General features: G+C 36.6%; 2 protein-coding genes across 3 annotated transcripts; both read right to left on the bottom strand.

Annotated features, from left to right (window-relative positions):
• Window positions 1-854: 854 nt before the first annotated feature.
• Window positions 855-7,445, bottom strand: PGR7 (proton gradient regulation 7). The gene is made up of 5 exons (XM_077382127.1): window positions 6,789-7,445; window positions 6,181-6,261; window positions 2,741-2,845; window positions 1,527-1,676; window positions 855-1,255 (listed from the first exon to the last, which is right to left on the bottom strand). Exons 1-5 carry the CDS (start codon window positions 7,209-7,211, stop codon window positions 1,013-1,015), a joined length of 1,002 nt encoding a protein of 333 aa, XP_077238242.1. The 5' UTR covers window positions 7,212-7,445; the 3' UTR covers window positions 855-1,012.
• Window positions 7,446-8,410: 965 nt separating this feature from the next.
• Window positions 8,411-19,626, bottom strand: LOC143879642 (WD repeat protein). Of its 2 annotated transcripts, XM_077382129.1 has the most exons (9): window positions 19,374-19,626; window positions 19,013-19,253; window positions 16,793-16,855; window positions 16,474-16,610; window positions 14,421-14,458; window positions 14,240-14,288; window positions 12,289-12,453; window positions 11,181-11,377; window positions 8,411-8,854 (listed from the first exon to the last, which is right to left on the bottom strand). In XM_077382129.1, the coding sequence occupies exons 1-8, from the start codon at window positions 19,492-19,494 to the stop codon at window positions 11,193-11,195; spliced, it is 999 nt and encodes a 332-aa protein (XP_077238244.1). In that variant the 5' UTR covers window positions 19,495-19,626; the 3' UTR covers window positions 8,411-8,854; window positions 11,181-11,192. The 2 variants fall into 2 exon arrangements, with proteins under 2 accessions (XP_077238244.1, XP_077238243.1); XM_077382128.1 differs by lacking the exon at window positions 8,411-8,854 and having other exon boundaries at window positions 10,876-11,377; window positions 19,374-19,624.
• Between the last annotated feature and the right edge of the window lie 928 nt (window positions 19,627-20,554).

Below are 20,554 nucleotides of genomic sequence, written 5' to 3' on the forward strand. Positions count from 1 at the left end.
AAACACGTGAAGTCTACAAAAGTAGGTACGTCCCACTCCATATGATGATCCAAACAGTTCCCCAAAAATCATATCCATAGGATGATCCTAACCCTCCGATCTGTAGAAGGGGCACTCCATATTCAGATCAGTTCAGATCGGAGGCTTAGGATCATCCTATGGAAATGATTTTTGGGGCACAACCTATTATTTACGTTGTGCACAAACAGATGAACGGTTTGGATCATCATATGGAGTGGGCCGTACCTACTTTTTAAGAATTCACATGTTTTCACGGCCACCCATCAATATAAATTCTCAAGCAAAGACCCCCTCCTAGTTTTAAGGGGTGTAAATTAAAACACTCTTTGCCTTTGCGCATTTGTGCTTTTTCTGTGGGGAGGATGAAAAAAATTAGATAGATCATTTTGATCCGTCCGTTTCAACAGTAACCTCGCCCAATTTTATAATAGAAGTTGAACCAAAAATCGACCCGAGTCGCCCCTCTATCCTCCAGTTCTATAGATGAATGCTTGATTGTTCATCTCGCGACTCCACCTTAAACCTCCAATGGATTAAAGGGTGATCCTAACCATCCAATGAAGAGCATATGTATGGTCAATAAAGCATGTAGGCAACTCTTTAAATTCAACAACCAAAAATACACTACATTATTAGATAGTTAGGATTCAGTGATTGGAGTGATTCTTGGGCCATTGGAGACCCAGATAGAGCAAGCAACACGTGGGCCCATGTAATATTTACCCTCTTCTTTCAAACTCTCCTCTTCTCTTCAAGATCCCTCTTATCTCCAAATCCACTTATTCAACTTCCCCTATTTCTTCTTACAAAGGAACAACAGTAACAGTGTAGGCTTGTGCAGAAGAAAATTCTCTCAATTGGAAGAAATCCATCATGAAAACATGTAGTATGTCACAGAACTTAAAATGGGCAGTGCATGTAACTCACTTTCTCTCTTCTTAAATAACCGATGTGCTTTATAGCCTACAAATTGAAATAAAAATTATTCTCATTAGTAGCTAGCGCGCAAATGCCCGATCTCTTTCAAGTGCTTCACTTTCTCAAACTCTGGAGCAGTGTAGTTCTTCTCCACTTCCCATGCAAGTTGAGACATACAATTGAATGATGATTTCGCAGCCTTTTCATCAGTAACTTCTCTGGGGAAGGGAATTCGGACCTCGTATAAATCATCTTGAGAACGAAGACGGACGTCGAAACCTAACCGGTCAACCCATATCATCTTTGCCTCTGTCACCTGCCAGTTCACATGTAATGGTCAATAATGGTACGAATTTCTGTCTGCAAACCAGATTCTAAAATCACCCACATTCAATTTCAAATCCACATTCTAAAATCAGCCCAAATTCTGATTCTGATGATATACATGTAGTAAATAGAGGTGTATCATGTATCCTGCAACTACCATCGTAGTGCATTATTTCTTCCAGTAACAAACAGATTTCTACTTTTCCAATAAGTCTAGAACAGGAATTTCCAAGAAAATAATTGAAATATCAGATGCAAACCAGAAATCCCAAATCCACGTAAACGTTGCAGAAACGATGAACATCCTCCATGTGGTTGGCATTCATCCCAGTCGCAAGCTTTTCTGCACAGTTCCGAAGAGGATCAGGGGTGGCGTTTATATATTTTGATGAGGTCACCCATATACCGTCCTGAAATATACATCCAAAAGTAAAATAGAAAAGGAATTATAAAGTTACAGAGAATGAAATATAATCATTAATTTCTGAATTTTTATAATATTCTAGACATCAGATTATATGTCTTATCTTAATGAACTAAATTTAATAAGCGAAAATGATATATACCAATAGCATGTATGCATCTGACTCACCAAGTTGCAGCAATCGATACACAAAAACATGTGGAATCCTTTATACACATCTAAGTCAAATGTTAGGGACTGAATTTGCATGCATATATAAATGCAGAAGTGGTGATATTGCCAGCAACTTATGTACAGGTGATGAGTTCACGAAGGATTAGATTGCTTTGGCAACTCTGTAATTTAGTTAATTATGTGACACTGCATTTTTCAAGTACACATACATTTGTACACAGTGGTGGCGAAAGTGTACTATTCATGGTGTCAGGTATTTGGAGTCTTTCTTACTTGAGTAGCAAGGTTGCCAGTTCACCAACTCACAAGAACGGCTACGTCATGTCAGTAGTTTCATATATCCTTAGCCTGTGTATATGGGAATGGATTGGCGTGAATTTGTAATACACTAGTGGTGATACTGCTGCTTTCACTCACAATTTATGTGCAGGTTATGAGTTCATGATGGATTTAATTTGTGGTATCAAACCTATTATTGTGTTAATAATTGAGTATCCCATTGTGTATTTCTCAAGTATCTCATTGTGTGCCTTTCAAGTACAGGGTTGCACGATGTTTTGTCTGTCTTTCATTAACTTGAGCAGCAAGGTTATTAGGAGCAAGTCATGCACAACTAAAATGGAGTATTCATCCTTGGCATATTTCCTTTATAGCAAGTCGCACAATGCCACAACATTCAATCCCTGTTCCACATTCAGATCAAGTGACCACTTTTTTGCGGTCAATGTCAATAAGATCATATGTATACTTATGCTGTGGTAACATTCAGATCGGGTGTTATAACTGCCTTTAACAAATATAGTATACTGTATCAGATATGCAATGCAGAGTACCATGATTAATATGTAACAGTAACCCAAAATGAACCCTTCATACCTCCCAGAAATCTTCCATCTGTAGCACTTGTTCCACAGCAACTACATACATAAGGTCTTCATCCACTTCCTCTCCGAACCTCTTTGCCCAAATTGCATGAAGCTCCTGCCAAGCAAGCAATTTCTAAACATCTGAGAGAAAACGCTAATCTAAAAAATAACCTCCAATCAATAGAGACACACAACAGAACATGCATTTCTTCTTTTTTTTTCCATTTCAATAACAAAAAAACCCAATCCCTAATCAACAGAAACAACTAATAGCACCAGAAAAGTTGTGGCTTTAAGAAATGCGACAGGACTCAAGACAAATGCCAGCAACATAACGCAAAAAATTCTAATTTATATCCAGGTCATTAAATTGAGTTACTAGATTCTGGAAAGCAAAATATTTTCAACACCAATGGTGAAGAAGTCTGACCAAACTTTCGCAATATCGGGCCTTTTCTCATTGTGGACATGGTAGACACTTCGAAGCCAACTACAACTGCCATGTCCAACATCCATCTATAATTGAGATAAAAGGCAAAATAGTTTGGTAACAGTGATTTTATAATTTACAGATTGCAGAACTAAAACTAGATATTCGCACATGATTCTTTGATCCATCTGCAAAGACCAAGAATACTTTGAGGAATTCAATCAAGTGCTTTCACAAAGCAGATAACAACAAAACTTCATAAGTTGCAGACAGTTAAACCCAGTTTCACCAGCAATGTCAAAATGTGAACCTCTACGAATGCAGAAATTGAAATACTTTAAGACAAAAGGTAACAATCATGATAAACAAATAGAGAAACGAGCCCCTTGCCATGTGCATTGCTAAACCAATTAAATTTCAGAAATGACTTACACTTTGAAACCGTAAGCCATTAACTGTGCATCCAAAAAAATAAAAATCACATGTCACATCTCTACAAGAAGGAAAGACCATCGAAATGGTGTTTTATGCAATGGTGGATCCAAGAGTTCTCCATCATTTTCCTAGCAGGAGATCAGAAGAAGCTTTTCGGAGAACATTGCTGAAGGTTTTGCATTGGATACATGGAAAATGTGAAGAAGAAAGAAGAAGGTCTCGGGATGGTAATTTTCTCCCACTGAAGATTCAGAACAAAACTGTTTGGTGACATGGAGTACAACAAATTTATAATAAAGGCCACACCTTCCAAGTCATTCACAAAAATGAAAATTAGGCCTCAATGTACACATGAACATGTTAAATTTTACTAGTATGCTTGAATAAACATTCATAAAGTAAATTATGCGATTCTAGGAATGCCGTTAAAAACTGGTCATTGAGTAGAACTAAAAGAAAAAGAAAAGAGCAAACAAGGAACAAGGTTGTCCATCTCCTTGGAAAAACTTCTTTAAATTCTTGAATCATGAAATTATTGCCTCATTCATTGTCGGGTGGGTATCTTCATTAGGGCTGCAAAAGGGTCAAGGGGAGCCTGTAGCCCTATGTACCGGGTTCATGTCGAGTGTACAACCCTGCCAAGCTAAGCCAGGCCTCTATGTTGCATCAGTAAGGGTATGTGTCAAATATGACACGGTCACACGGGTATCGAGTGCCAGATTCGGCAAACCTCAAAAAGAAAAAATTGTGGATTCGCCAAAATGTTTCAATCAGTTCTTAAATTTTAAGTGTTTCACATAATTTTTTGAAAAATGAAGTGTTTCTCATAATAATATAGTTATAAGTTATAACAAGTAATATATTAAAAGTTAAATAAATTAAATATATTTCCATTTCAAAACTTACTATTAGGATGGATAAAGATGAAAACATGTGGTAATTGTAAAGTCGCGGTAGTAGTATTCAGATAAAACAGATAAAAGAGAACTAGAAGTGTTGTGCAGAACTACTTAAGTATTGGAATCCGACACATGTCAGATACGATACTTCCTTTTCTATTTTGAAGTATTGTGAGGATTGTTATTGGATCAAAGCAATTCCCTTAATGGACCAATTCAAGCTTGGGCAACCCCATCTTGTCAGAATTTACATGGAAAAAGTTACTCTGAAGTCTAAACAAATAATATGTGTTAATACCTCAAAGGCCTAGTGCTAGTAGTCTCACCATTCAACGTGGCAGAACTTCTTCCTATAAAGATATAGATCCCGCCTCCAAAAAACAACATTTGACCTCTGGGTCAAAGCTCACCTTTGTGAAAACAGAAACCCATTTTAGGACCTCTTGGGCTTCTGTTGTCGGTTGCCTCTAGCCAAGGATTCAAGCATCGATATTGATTCGGACTTCGGTCCCCAAGTGGAAGTACTTCATGAAAGTGTATGGAAGTCTATGAAAATCTTGTTAAATCATGGAAGTATATTGAAGTTCATGCAAACGATGGAAATTCAAGATGAAACCTTAGGAAATGATAGAATGAGCAATGATCATATAGGCAAGACAATCATCCATAATGGTTTGACAAGATCAAACACCTAGTACCATACATCTTCACACTTGTCTAAAACAATTAAGTTCATTCAAAACATAGATAATTCATATATTTTGAAAACTAATTATCAAGTCATTTCTTTTACTTTTCAACTTACTCATCTTATTAATAGAATGTGCATTAATATTTCTGGATATATGGGTTTTTATGTTGTTATGTAGGTACATGCAAGGAATCAAACTTCAGACTTTGGTCCTAACTTACTCCTGACATCAGCCCACATCAAAGTCTTCACATATCGGCAGAAATCAAAATGTATCGATGGAAGTTTAGGACCATGCCTCTAGCAAGGTCTATAAGGTCCTTCTCCTAACAAACTTCTCAACAAGAGCTTCGCATCCATGTCAGGCCCCAATCTTTGAATACGGAAGAATATAGCATGCATCCCTCACGGGCCCGTTTTCTCTCCCAACCATTTGCTCACATAATTGCTTTCTCATCTACCATTCAAAAAAAAAAAAAACTGCTTTCTCATCTACCCACAGAAATCTGTACTTAAACACCATGAGAAATTAGGATTTCAAATCAAGTATAACAAGTAAACCTTAAGTTTTTAAGTAGAGGTGATGTAGTTCAGAAATTGTCACTCTACCCACTAGTGATGACGTTAGCATTGCAAGAACCTTGTCACCAGTTACTCATCAGTAAATTTCTTTCTCGCCAACCCACTGAACCGTTCTTAAACACAATGAGAAATTAGGATTTCAAATCAAATAAACAAGTAACCCTTGAGTTTTTTGAGTAGCTGTGCTGGGATACCATTACAATTGCAAGAAGAACCTTGGTCATCAGTAAATTGTTTAAAGACCAAGGTTGATGAATTTGAAAGAAAGATATCACCAAATTGTCCCTACTTATAATGCCAACATGCTACTTCATCTGAATTGTTACAAATTGCTTTCATTCAAATGGCAATATGCTAATATATAAGTTATAAAGATAGGATAAAAAAAATTTACAAAAAAGGAGAAGGCATACCTTCAAAACCAATCTGTCATCAGGTTTATTAAGGCTTCCTTGTAAAGTACACTGTGGAGTCCGTGATCCGCATTGCTCTAACTGGTTTAGAAAACACAAGCTTAGCAGACTAAAGAAATTTTTTTTTAAAAAAAAGTTCATCTAAAAGAAAACTAAAACAGAAAATTTTCAGCAGTATGAGCTATTGGTGGAGTATTGAGAACCATGTGGAAACAAAGTTAAGAGTTAAGACAAGGCTAAAGCTAAAAACTTGATTAGTGTTACTAACAAAAGGAATTAACATTAGCTAAACTAAGTCTAGCAAATACAAGAACCTAGAATGTTTGGGAGCTTTGGAGAGCTGCTTGTGCAGAGATTAGAGAGAGAAAGACAACAAGAACATTAAGGAAGAAAAAAAGGAAGAGAAATTCAAGAAAATTAGTAGCTTAAATTGAAGAAACCCTAGGCAAGTTACTAAATATGTTTTATGAGTTATTGGTAAATTGAATTGTAGTAATTCTTTCATAGAATATTACTGATTTGCAGGAATCCAGGAGGTTGGCACATAACATGTTTGATCAAATGCATGAATGAAGTTAAATTGAAAATTTTTCTAGAATCCAAAGTACCTGGACATGAAGAGTGGATCTTCTATCCATAGAGAATTGACGATTCCTAGGGTTTAAACACAAGATAGGCGTGCCTTCTGAGTCCACAACGAAACGAACGCCGATACCCAGTGGCCAACCTTCTTGGGTCAATGTAGAAAGGGTTCCTACAGAAGAGAGTTCCATGATAGTTCTAGAAACTTCAGCTGGAGAGGGTTTTGTTTGAAGATCCTTTGGAGTAATTGTCTGGGCTACAGAAACAGAGCATTTTGGAGAATTAATGGGGGATTTGAGACATGGGTTTTGCTTGAGAGGATTGAAAAGGGTGTTTTTTCTGGGAGGTAATGCAAAAAAGGTAGTGACAGAGAAGGGTTTAGAGGAGAGAGAAGATGGGAAGATGGAAGGAATTGGGGGAGAAATGAGGGAATTAGTGGAAGGAATCATTTGGGGAAGTGGGCTTTTTGGGAATGATTGGATTAGATGGTTGAATTGATGATCAGAGGCTTGGAAGAGACATGTGAATGGTGAGAATGATGCTGTGGAGAGAACCAGATAGGACACTTAGAAGAAGAAAAAAGATAAAAGGGGTGCGAATTATCCAATAGGGGGTGCGAATATATCACTACCCTAAAAGAAAACAAGGTAAGAAGTTCTAGGGAGCTGATATCGCACTCCCTTCTCTGGTTTTAAGAAGTTTTAAATAATTTACCCAAAAAAAGGATAGAGAGGGTGCAAATATCAAAACAAAGAAGTGAACCAATTAGTCTTTACTTCTAAACAAAAATGAAACAAAAATTATCTAGAGTCCAACTAGGCAAATCTCCACCGTTGAGATTAATCCTAACAAACAATGTTACGTCCCAAACATGGATATGCATGTGTAATCAAGACCGTTGATCTTGTAATTCATCGCGAGGCAACCTACATGATCTAGAACCCTAATGCTTTTCTTAGAAGAACTCTAAACAATGCTTTATTGGATAAGGGGTTAGGATCATCCGATCACTGGTACAAGTGGGCCATCTTTTTAGCATATTTGAAGTATCTAACATCGAATGGTTTCTCATAAAATAAAGAGGGCTGCCAATATAAAATGAAGGGAGTGCAAATATCATCTCCCTTTAAATTTAAAAATGATTTAGTTATCATACTCAACTCCTTTGTACGCCAAGAAAGCACGAACAGGGCCACGAAATGCTTAATTAAGATTATATTTGGGGGACTGATATCCCCCACTGCAATATTTTGATAATGGCACTGCTCACTTTGCTTTGCTCTTTTTTAATTAGCTTTTCTTGGCTGGCACAATACTCAAGTTTCTATCTACATCCAATTAAAAAATGTTTAAAACAAAGGTGATAATGTTATTAACAAGGTCCCCAACAAATTGCACTGATCGGATGATCCTAAAAATTGCACCTATCAGATTACAGTGTTTTACCTCCTTAAGAAAGGAGACGACAATCATGAAGCTTAGCACAAATACCACACCGGATTAAGATCTCTACACTTATATGCTTACCCACTTTTGGTAGGCACACCTACAGCTGCCTCCCAAAAGACTGGTTCTAATCATGGTTTTAAAGTTTTACTAACCTTGGTTCCAATCAATATATTAGTGCCTTGTGTACAGTGTAGATTTGTTCATTCAAATTGTGTACAATATTTACAACAAGAGAACTACCCACAAATTATTTATATACGGATGAAGACCCCGGACTTGAGAATGAGCTTTATGTTCTGCATGAAGCTGAAGGGTACATGGGTTACCATTTTGGTTCCACAAGCAGCTGGGAGGGCTAGAAAGAGGCCCTTGTATCAAGAAATGGGTCATAAATTATTTTTATGCATTCGTGAGAAAGAACTGCAGAGTTGGAGGTGCAAACCTCAGTTCTTGGACCAACCTTTTGGGTGTTAGCATGATATACATTGGCCTGGGCATTAAGTTTTCTGTTCTTGCGATCAGAGATCTGAGGGTGAAGCATACTCCAACTGCCTGGATAGGACAAAGGAACAACAGTTTCTGTCGATGAACAAATTGCTAGATCTACAGCAGTTTCTGTCGTGGAACAAATTGCTTGATCTCACTGAAAGCCCACCAAAAGCAAGAAATGGTGAAGGAATTAATGATTAAATTAACAGCAAGAGCAAATACTGAAATAGACCGACCATTCAAAAAAAAATAGTGAAATAGACAACCCTCTAGACAAAACTTTTGAGCCATTCTGCTATAAAAGGGCCTCAGAATTTGACTAATGATATTGTGCTTTTTCATGATCAAAAGTTTTGAAGCTATCTGTACCTTGTTGAAACCGATTGTGGGCCCAAAACTGAGTATTGGACTCCACGTTTAGTTTGGAGTCAAATAATAGGTTTGGGGTCCACAATCGGCTGCAACAATCTGAAATGAATAGTCTAAAAATCCATTTGTGATTCTCCAATGGCACTATTCATTATCATGTTAAATCATAGTCATCAAGCCCAGGCATTTCAGATACCAGATTTCCAGCAATAGTTGCAGTCTTGTGCAGAAATTATTTCTTGATACAAGAATATAAATGGATGACAGTTTACTATTCTAGAAAAATAAGACAATGAGAAATCATGATCATGCTCTACTATGAACGGTATGTTGCCTACTCCAGAGTGTAAGCCTTTTGGAAATGGTAGAAAACCCATTACCACCCTAAGGCTACCGCCTAGGCTAACAAACTCATTTCACCCCAGTTGGTAGAATTTCTGGCAAGTGGAATATGATAGATACTAAGAGCATACTATCATTCATTGGAACTATAATCAAAGTTAAAAATCTTACAATTTGAATTGATTCATATGGGAAAGAATTTGAATCTTATGTTTGAATCCTTTGTCCCAAATCCTACTTGAATCTTATGATTTTTGGGTGAAAATCTAACTATTCATGGTTTGAATCTTACTATTTTACTCATATAATGATCTGACGAAAAAACAGCAACCATGATATATAAGCTCATTGTTCAGTTTTTGCTTGCTGAAACTATTTGGGTCTGCAAATGTTCTCACTTGTTTATTTTTTCTTTTCATACGTCATGGAAACTTTTATTAAAAGAAAAAAAGAAAAAAGAAAGACATTATGAAAGGGGCAGAGCTTGCTCAGTGGGTGAGTTTGTGCAATCATGAAAACATGGTAATGCCAATATCAGTAGCCTGTGTGTGTGTGTGTGTCTAAGGGGGTGATTGTATCTGTGCTACCTTGTTTTAATAATGACACTACTCTATTTACACTTTTCTAGTTAGCTTTTAAAAGCTGTTATAATTCCGAAAGAGCTATCAACAACCAAGCAGAAAATGGTTCAACAAAGGAAAACCATTATCAAAACAAGGGAGTGTAAACATAATTTCCATATATATGGTGCGGGGAAAGGGGGTTGCGGAGGTAGTTAGGGTGAGCATGTGTATGCACAAGCATTAAGTGCACTTGCACAAGAGCAAGTGCTTAAATTCCGTAACATAACTAACTCAAGACGGACAATTAACATGAAGTAGACCCATATTGCAGCATTCCATCTCTTAAATTGGAGGTCATTCATTGATAAGTATAGAGTGGAGAGGTAGACGGACAGTTAACAGAAACATGCATTACAGATCAGTATGTACACAAAATCCATGACTTCTGGCAAATGTCATTCATTGATAAGTATAGAGTGGAGAAGTTATCATGAAGATTTATGCAATGAGAAACGCATTATTCAATAGTTCACATTTCCAAAATCAACACTGAAGCTCAAGTGATGCCATGGCAATTTCTACGATAAGCCTGTTGTTAGGTTACATCCAAACTATTATTTTTCTTCTTCTTTTTTGAATGGTACAGTCGTCTAAATTATTTATACTTGAAATAATCCCATCATAAAAACCAAAGCGATCTAAATACAGAATACAGTCTACATGTTGACAACAACCTTTGACTAGGCAGAGAACTCTAGTGTTAGGGCATCAAACTCCTATCAATAAAAGAATTTTTCTTTTTCTTCAAAGAACAAGTAAAAATTCTTCTTCAAAGAATAAGCATGAACCACTTTTTTAATAGTATCATAGTTTCACTAAGTAGCAATAGAAGTGCAAACCGTTCACAAGACTAAGGGGATTGCATAATTCCAGAATGTAAGATTCTACAGTATGTACATATATACCCAGGTCATTGATGAAATGAAGGATTCTGCAACTCAGAATAAGTTAAAAAAAATCCTCATTTTCGAACATGGCTAAAAAAAACTACAAGAAATGGAACTAAAAAACTATTGCTACAAATATACAACAGCAACATCATTCTTGAGTTTTGACACATATAAACATCATCCATGAGCTCAATGTTAGGGGCCTCTTTGAGTTTAGTCAACTACTCTGAAATAAGAAAACAGCAAAAAAAGGAACCTAGAAAAGACTTCAAGCCTTTCTGAGGCCATTTCTGCAGGCAGAGTAATCTTTCACCATCAAGATTTCGCCACAAAACTTTTTTGGCACCTGTTCCAATTCTTTCCCTTCTTGCCATGCTTGCCCTACCAATACTCCCGGTCCAACATGGCGAACATATACAACCACATGATCATTGAATGGCCATGGGTGTTTCACTGCAAATGTACAAAAGAGAAAACCGATATATTAAAATAAAATAACTAAAAAAAGTAGGAACTCTTTTATATTATCGATAATAAAGCAACAACACGAGCAAAGCTATGCCACCAAGATATGGGCACCTATGTCCAACACAGGACTTATATAACACGAAGAAGCTAAGTTGTATATTTCGTTTCGTTTCGGCCGAAACAGGCCGAAATTTCGGTTTTGGTCTGGAAACCGGTACGAAATCCGGTCGGAATCGTTTCGTTCCGTATTTCGTTCCGTTTCGGCCTTTTCGGTCTGTTTCGGCCGAAATTGTCTGACAAGGTGGAAAGAAATTTTAAAAAAATTATGGGAATGCCATTATAGCCATTGGGACTGTTTTTAGAACATTCTACCCTCATTTTATGACTGTTTATGACCGTTACACACTTTCCCACCAACTAAGATCTACTATAATCTTCTTTTAAGCTCTTCAAGCTTCTCTAATTTTCTAACAATTTCTGATTTTTTTGCATTTTTTCATATTTTTAACTATTTAAAAAAAAATCTCTTTGGAAAGCAGAACGAAAAGTTTCGACCGAAACGCGGAACGAAACGGCCGAAACACCGAAGCGTTCCGTTCCAGTCACCAAAACGAAACGGCGAACGAAACGGATTTCACAACTCGGCGAAGAAGTAAACATTTGCACACACAAGCATATATTGAACCTACTTGGACATTAGGACCAAGTTTGATATTATAACGTCACATAAATATGAACTCCAAAGGTAAATCTATGGAAAGAAAGTGGTAAAGTAAATATATGAGTGCAACGTGCAGAGTATAACGGACTAATAGAAAATGTAATGGCATATATGTGGTGAAATTCAAATATCTGATGAACTCTATTTCCCTAAGACATTTTAGCAACCCACTTACTTGGTTTTGGAAAGCCTTCCGGGAAATCACAGAGATCCAAAAGCCCGTCCCCAAATTCATATGCCAAATCACAAGGCTGTTCTGTTGACATTACTTCCTTAACCTGTCTCACTGAAAAGTATAACGGACTATTTGAATTTGCTATTCTGCTCAAAACGGATCCACCTGAATATCCAACATTTATTGTTCTGAGTTATGATGTTTATGTGTAGTGTGAATAACATCAACCTTAGACAATGAATAAAAAATGCATGTTGATAAAAGTATGAATTTTCATTTTTTTTATCCAAGAAGCAGTGAACAGATATTTACAGCTTGATTAACAAATTGCTAAATCCAATTGAATCTCTCCATACATCACACGGATATTTTCAGAAAAAAAAATTGCTTAGACATAAGAAATAAAATCACTAAGCTCGCACGAGTTCATTTTTTCCCAATTTCATCATGAAGATAGTCCCTGATACTGCAATTATGTATAAGGAAAGAACCTTGCTATCAGGAAATGGAAAGCAACTGCCAGCAGAGGAAAGAAACGGGGGTAAAATGGCTTCATAATGCAAGTTAGGACCTGATTCCACACAAGAATTTAGCTTTATCCATTGTTGGTTCTATATTAAGCAGGACACTATTTTCTCCAAAAAAAAATACTAAGCAGAACAATCGAGATATTTAGAAACATAGTAGGTAAGGTTGTCTTCTCATTCTCGTGCACTCTAAAAAGGAGGACTGAGTGTTATGCAAACCAGCTCCCAATTTAATTTTACTCTTATCTTTCTAGCAACAGGCACAATGAACTCTGCACAAATTTTTTTAATCAATTGCAAAGTTTTTATAGGGCAATGGAAATTGATTCCCAGAAAGAAATAATGATCTGTACGCAATGTATCATCCTACCTCCCAGTGTACATGGAAAAGGGATATCTGAAATGTTTTGATATATGTCACCCCAAGCACTCTTCAGGGATATTCAACGGTACTGAGATAGAATACTAGAGATGGGAAGCACGAATAAGTGTCGATTGACAAATGGTGTGGCTGTGAGACCAAAGTTCCAAGAAAATGATATAGACCACTGGAGCACAGGAGTTACTAATACATGCATGACCCTTTTGATAGTATTAAAAAAATAAGATGGGATCAGAGCCTCAATACCCAGATCAGAAGTCAAAGATTAGATGCCAATGTAAAATTAAATTAGAGATCACTTTATAAGACTGTCCCTGTTAGTCTTGTATAATCCACTAACAATAAGAGACAAGATGAGATGGGCCATTTTAATATAAATTTGAATTTTAAACATGGCCTTATCAAGAGGGGGATTGTGACTGTTGATTGTGAGTGTGTCGATTCGACAAGTTTTAGAGTCTCTTATCAAGTTTTGCATCTTAAAATTTGAACTTCGCATTCAGAAGAGTGCAAAAAAGGATTTAATATTACATTATTAAATAAGCCCCAAGTTATTGCAATATTTACTTTATTGCAAATCACAACCTTGGATATTAAATACATCAAGTTATTGTTTCATATTACCTTTATTAGAATCACAGGTTCTCCATTTAAAAGTTCACAGTTCTTAGGATTTTCTAACTCTTGAGAGTTTGAAGAAAAAATGTTACATCTTTTATGGTGAACTTGGTTGAGTCTTTTTTTTTTAATGGTTGAACTTGGTTGAGTCTTGTTCAACTTTAGTCAAACATTTTCCAAATTATGGCTAGAATCTCAATTTTAAACCAAGGCTCAATTAGTAGCTAAAGAACCCTAGGTTAAGCTGTTTCAAGAGATCCTAATACTGATCAGGAAGAATGACAATGAGGATATGACATAGACACATGATTGGGGCCACATACACAAACTATAGAGTCCAAAATTGACTAAAATTGATGATAACATCATGCTACAATGAATATAAGCAATATAAGCACAATTTACGTCAACATAACAAATTTACCAAGGAATATCCGTCCATAAGCCTTCCCATCCTTGACACGGAATAGAGCCTGATACATGAGAAAGTTTAGGGCCACAATTACATGGTGCCTTCAAATAACTATAAAATAATCTACAAATAAGAAAAGTAAAGTGATATGTTCATAGCTTAATAACTTTCTAGAATATCAATTAGAGTTGACCTTCTTGAAGCCATTTATCCAGGCAATAGGCAGGGGACCTATGTCACAGTGTTGACAGACATCATCATCATCAAATGCATACAGATTTCAACATATAAAAAAAATGTGTGAAACGGATTTCAGATTTAGAACAGATAACAATTTAAGAATAATGTAACGTTTGGATGAATGGTTTAACAATTGTAACTACAAAAGCTAGCTCACACTTATGATACGAACATACCTGCCAAAGTCCAACATGGAATCAATGTGTCTAACAATAGAGACACTCTAAATTCCAATAGATTAGTGCGTCTGCACACAAATCATAAAATCCACTTCGTAGTACAAGCGTAAGAAGCTTAAAACATAAAATGTAACTCTCTCTCTCTCTCTCTCTCTCTCTCTCTCTCTCTCTCTTATATATATATATATATATATATATATATATATACGAGAATATCATAGAAAAAGTCATGTTAGCTGCATCTGGTTGTTGTTTTTTTTTTTGAATTTTTTGAATTTTTTTTATTTTTTTATTTTTGAATGGCAACTGCATCTGGTTGTTAAAATAGAATATCAATAGCCATAGATCAACCGGACCTTCACGTGGGAGATTAATTTCCCCTTCCATAGCTGCAAGTCCATTTGTTGCTTGTGTAAAGCTCTTGCATATTAATGGGCCACCTTGAACCTAGGGTTTCATACTCTTATTTACCAATGTCACATCCTGACTGTCATCTTCCAAAAAGAATAATAGACAAGGTCATGGTAGATACCCCATGCAACAGTGAAACATGTCTCCACAACACTACCACACTAACTCGGTAGGAAACTTGTGAGTGTAGGTGTGTGTTTGAGTATGTTAAGGGAGAGGTTGGGAGTTAAGAGAGTTGGGATTATGAGTAGGAAAGGGATTAGAGTATTGTCATCTGGATATGGATGTGGATCATGGATCCAGATTTATATTTACACACCAAGAGAAATGGATTAAGGAGCCAAATATAAATGTTGACCTATGGAGGAAAGAAGTTTGGAAAATGAAAGGAAGAAATAAAGTATAAATAAGAAAAAGAAATAATAAAAAACAATGATCTAGAGAAACTTGACCAAGATAAATGCTAACAGGGAAAAGGCACAACTGAAATAATAAAAGTTTGGTGATCTCATGGAGATCGAATATCATAAAAGGGCTCGGAGATTCACGATCCCCTGAGGCTTCAAGAGAATGAATCCATATCAAAACCTGGCTCCAATACCATGAAAAAACTTTAGTAGAGGAAAGGGAGAAGAATAAATCCCAAACTGACTAAACGATTCATTTGCACCGAAAGACTCGAATAACCCTCATATATAAAAGAATAACAAATCCATTACAGGCACCATAAACTAATGCTACTTATTTCTCTCTTTTTTTGGTAGGTAAGCTGGGATCGAACCCCCGAACTCAAGGTGAAAGAACATAGTCTTTACCAGCTGAGCTAGAGGCTCGACCCCTTGCTATTTATTTCTCCAACAGATATAAGGCTTTATCCAGTATTTGTTTCAGATACGTGCTGCATTAGATGCCAGCGCATCCCCACAAATATAATAAGAACTATTATATAATATAAACACGATATAGAAGAATATGTAAGAACACATTATCATTCAAAAAAAATTATACAAGAACATAAAATGGCCAAAGGTATCAAGTTATGGATGTAAATTAAACTATAAACAATATCACAGAGAACACAAGAGTTGGATACGTGTATCTGATACCCATGCCAGACAAGCATATCTAACATCTAAACTTTTCAAAACAAATACTTACGCTAGATAAGCACACATAAAGTTTCACGACTTAAATGAAAAAAAGAAATGTTCTAAATATTTATTCAACCAATTAGATTGTTTATAAATTATAAATATATAAGCCTATGAAGGTTGTGTGCTAAGATTTTTTTTCTTAATGGTGGGTTATGTGCTAAGATCCAAGATAAAGCTTTTCATTTTTTTTTTTGGATAAAGGCTCCCTTGCACATAGAACAGACCAAAGATCTATCTTGAACACAACTTAGCAAAAAGATACCTCCACTTGTTCGGCAATTCCAAAATTCAGTTGATACTAAAGATTCTCCCATAGATAGCAAACTAGATGCACTTTGCTTTACCAACTTAGAATCCTCATAGCGTGTGCCAGAAATTTCCCAAGTCCTTGATATGAGCCTACACCATAATTAAACAAATAATCCTTTACATCAGCTGCACAGCACAAGTAGATATAACTAAACTAATGGAAACGTTGAAGCAGTCAATTATGTGGGAGGACACTGGAAAACATCCAAATCTTTTTTTTAAATGGTGAAAACATCCATATCTTAACTCCAAGAGAAGCTAAAAGAAATCACCTAGGTTTCAGCAAGTGGAGCAACCGACGCCGTCTTTCCTCTGGAATATCACCAATTTTTTTCCTAGAGAATACACAGAAATTGGAATCTTAATGAGTTTAGAATGCAACCTTTTCGCATAGATGCCATATACAAGGTACAGATATCCGTAAATAACTTAAGAAAGTACCACCACTGATATAAACAACTGTACCATACATGGAATAAGGCAGTAAATAAGAGCCTTTTTTGAATGATGAAGATTTATTTAAAATGGATAAAAGATCAATGACTAATACGGTCAAGAAACACCAAAGCAAAAAAGGCAAGAAAATAAAAGCTATTACCAACTAATGTCTTTCAAAATAATCCCTCCCCATACATATAGCAGGTGACAGAAAGAGGCTGTATCATACATGGAAGAATGCAGCATTACCATCGACAGTCTTCCAAAATAATCTGCTTCTAGTATATCGCAAGTGATTAATAGAGAATATATATATATATATATATATATATATATATATATATATATATATATATATATATATATATATAGAGAGAGAGAGAGAGAGAGAGAGAGAGGAAAGTGTTTTTGAGCTCGAGCTTAGAAACTCATGGGGTGATCCAAAGCATTCATTTGAAAGGCCCTTTCATAGATAGCGTGTGTACAAAAAATCAAGTGGTTAGGATCATCCTAACCCTTCCATTTGTAGAGGGAAAAAATGCGCAGATCCGTGGAGGAACAGTATCTGTCCATTTTTCACACCACTTTTGGATGGGTTAGGAGGATCCTAACGACCTGATTTTTGGTACACAGCCTATCCATGTAAGGGCCTTTCAAATGAATGCTTTGGATCACCCCAAAAATGTGGGCCCACATGAGTTTTTGAGCTCAAGCTCAGATAAGCTTATCTGAGCTCGAGCTCAGAATCACTTTCCTCATATATATATATATATATATATATTCTAAAGTGTTTAAGCTACAAAAGAAATCCGGCCACCATGTTGCATACTTGAATGTATGAGGCTCATTTACATCAAGGATATGAAAATCTAACCCCAATAATTAGTACAGCATGCTTTCAAAATTGAGAAGGATCATTGACACAAGGGACCTGTCTAGAGGAGGAGGATCCCTTTCAACTATAAGGTTGTGAAAGAACCATATGGCTGATAAACCTGAAAATGAAAGAAAAAAACCCCCAAAATGGGGCTCCCAAAGGCCAATCAGATGCGAATGGTAAAAGTAACAATGTAACTTTGGATGCCTATAATATACTTGCTTAAATAATAGTGTTTGACTTGCTTCAATAAGATTTTCTATATCATCAATAGTTTATCATCACAGCTTGATCATGTCTAGGAGTGGCTACTGCTTCAACACATGTGCTGCTATTGCTTATAGGGTTTGCAGGAGATAGAACAGCGCTATTCTCAAATGCTACTATTGCCAGTAATTACATACTCAAGAAAAATGAATAACCATAACTACTAATAACCATTCATTAAAAAATTGGACTCGGATTAAAACTCAACCAAGGTAAGAATGAGTCCACTCATGCAATTGAAAGACTGATGCAATCATTTTTTTAATAACTGGCGCGAGTCAAAGCATTTTTTATGGACTTGGTAGGGCCGAACTCGGACCAAACCAATAACCATGAATTTATTCTTAAAACTAACAAAAGCCATCAAAACATCGCCAGTAAGAACCCTGCATTGCATTTTCCATCCACTTCTCCTCTAATCTCACATCCACTTTAAAAAGCAAACAGTGGACAATCTTTTCCAAATTCATCTGCTTTGTAGTCATATCACCCCATACGGTTCACAGCTCACTAATTCCAAGCAAGCATTCCAGGTAAAAAATAGCTTAAAGTACATATTTAGTTCATTGAATCAGTTCACAGCTCAAAAGGGATTTGGAACGAACTCGATAACTATAATCTTTTTCCTTCTGATTCTTTTTCTTATTATCAGATTCAACAACAGTCACTTTATCACTACCTCAGCTCATTAATGATTTCCAAAGTTAAAAAAGCTGGATCTCAAAACAAACCTAAGATAGCTTCCAAAACAAAAGAATAGAAATCAATTCAATTGATTCTGGAAAATTGAAACGGAGGCTTAATGTTATAATTACACACCACCATCGATATATAATGTCCTCCATTTCTCCAAAGAAAGTACTGTCTTCTACTGAAATTAGGGCTCCGAAAAAAATAACAAAAGACTCACCAAAGATACGAGGCTGGATTGTACGAAGACGGATCCAATGGGATCAGTTCTTTTGGGGGATCTAAAAGCGCTACTATATCCTGCTCGTCTAGATAAGCTCTGCTTCCTCCCGGCAACAATTCGTACGGCTGGTCATCCCACGGGGATAACCCCTCTGCTTTACTCCCATCAATGGCTCTGATTTTTCCTCCGAAAGCATTTCTTCGAGATCTGAAGGTTCGATACGGAGGAAACCCTAACCCTAGATGTACAAGAAGAAAAGAGGGTGAGACTAATGCGTAGGAGATTGTGTAGTAAGTAATACGAATAACGAAGTTTTCAAGTAAGTGAGAGAAGATTCAGTTGTTTTGGTGGAGCTTACCCTTAGAAAACCCTAACCCTAACCCTAAATGTACGAACTTGATTTGGCGCGAGAAGCTGCTGGAAGCCGTTAAAGAGATACAGCGAGAGTTGCAAGGACGGTTCGGGGAGATCACCTGCATTTTCTGCGAAAAGAGAGATGAGGGTTTTTGAGAGGTTTTAGCGCATTGATGGGTGAGTTATACTGAAGGTTGAAACTCGGGACCGGTTCAACCCCCGAAAAGATAGGTCGGGTTGAGGTTTGGGCAACCCGAACCACATGGCCACATCCAACCCGACTTTTTTGTGAAGTTTTTTTTTTGTTTTTTTTTTATTTTTTGTAAGCTTGAAAACTGGGGTAGGGTCAGGTCAGGTTCGGGTTGGGGTTGGGGAAAAAACAAAAGGTTCCTCTAGTCGGGTTGGCCTCGAACCAACCCGAGTTGCACCCCTGTGACTTTAACTTTGTACTATTAATTATAAATGCACTTTCATGACGTGCAACCAACAAGAGCACCCTTTCATTTGATTTTTTGCAAGGGCACCCTTAAGTTTAGTGTTCTTCTTCTATCCAAATTGTCATGAGAGTGAAAGGAAGGATTGAATGCCGAGGGACTGACCAAGAGAGATGTGGTGCCATTGCATGATGGATTTGGACAAAAAGGATGAAATGATTTTTCATTAGAGTAATGTACCACCCAATAGTACAATTAATGCTAAAACCGACTTGTTGAGAAAATCTGGTGGGCAAATTCCATCCGATCGTGCACAAATTGATGGAAAAGAAAAATAAACACAAGCCACACGATGAACACCAAGATTTACCTAGTTTAGCCAAGCCTACATCCATAGGGGAGAAACACGATCTTCCATTATGAGAAAAACAATATACAAGGATTACAATGGATTAACCCGAAACCCACAAACCCGCAACCCTTTTCTTGCTTCTCTCACTCAAGACTCTACATCGAGAGCAACTCGGGAAAAAAAAAAACAAGAAGAAACCCTTTTCTTCTTTCTCCTTTTCTCATCCTCACTCCCCTTGCTTTTTCTCTCTTTCTCTCCTCCCACATTTTGCTGCCATTCTCGCCACGCCACACTTCACGAAGAGTTTTGAAACCTTATATATCTATGTTTCCAAAACCTAGACAAAGAAGGTAACGGTTTTGGTTTTCTATGAAGTTTCCCAACGAAAAAGGAATCATG

Source organism: Tasmannia lanceolata, unplaced genomic scaffold, assembly GCF_043159265.1.
Source record: "Tasmannia lanceolata isolate RefF3 unplaced genomic scaffold, GAP_Taslan_0.1 ptg000006l, whole genome shotgun sequence".
In the NCBI taxonomy this organism is placed as follows: Eukaryota; Viridiplantae; Streptophyta; class Magnoliopsida; order Canellales; family Winteraceae; genus Tasmannia; species Tasmannia lanceolata.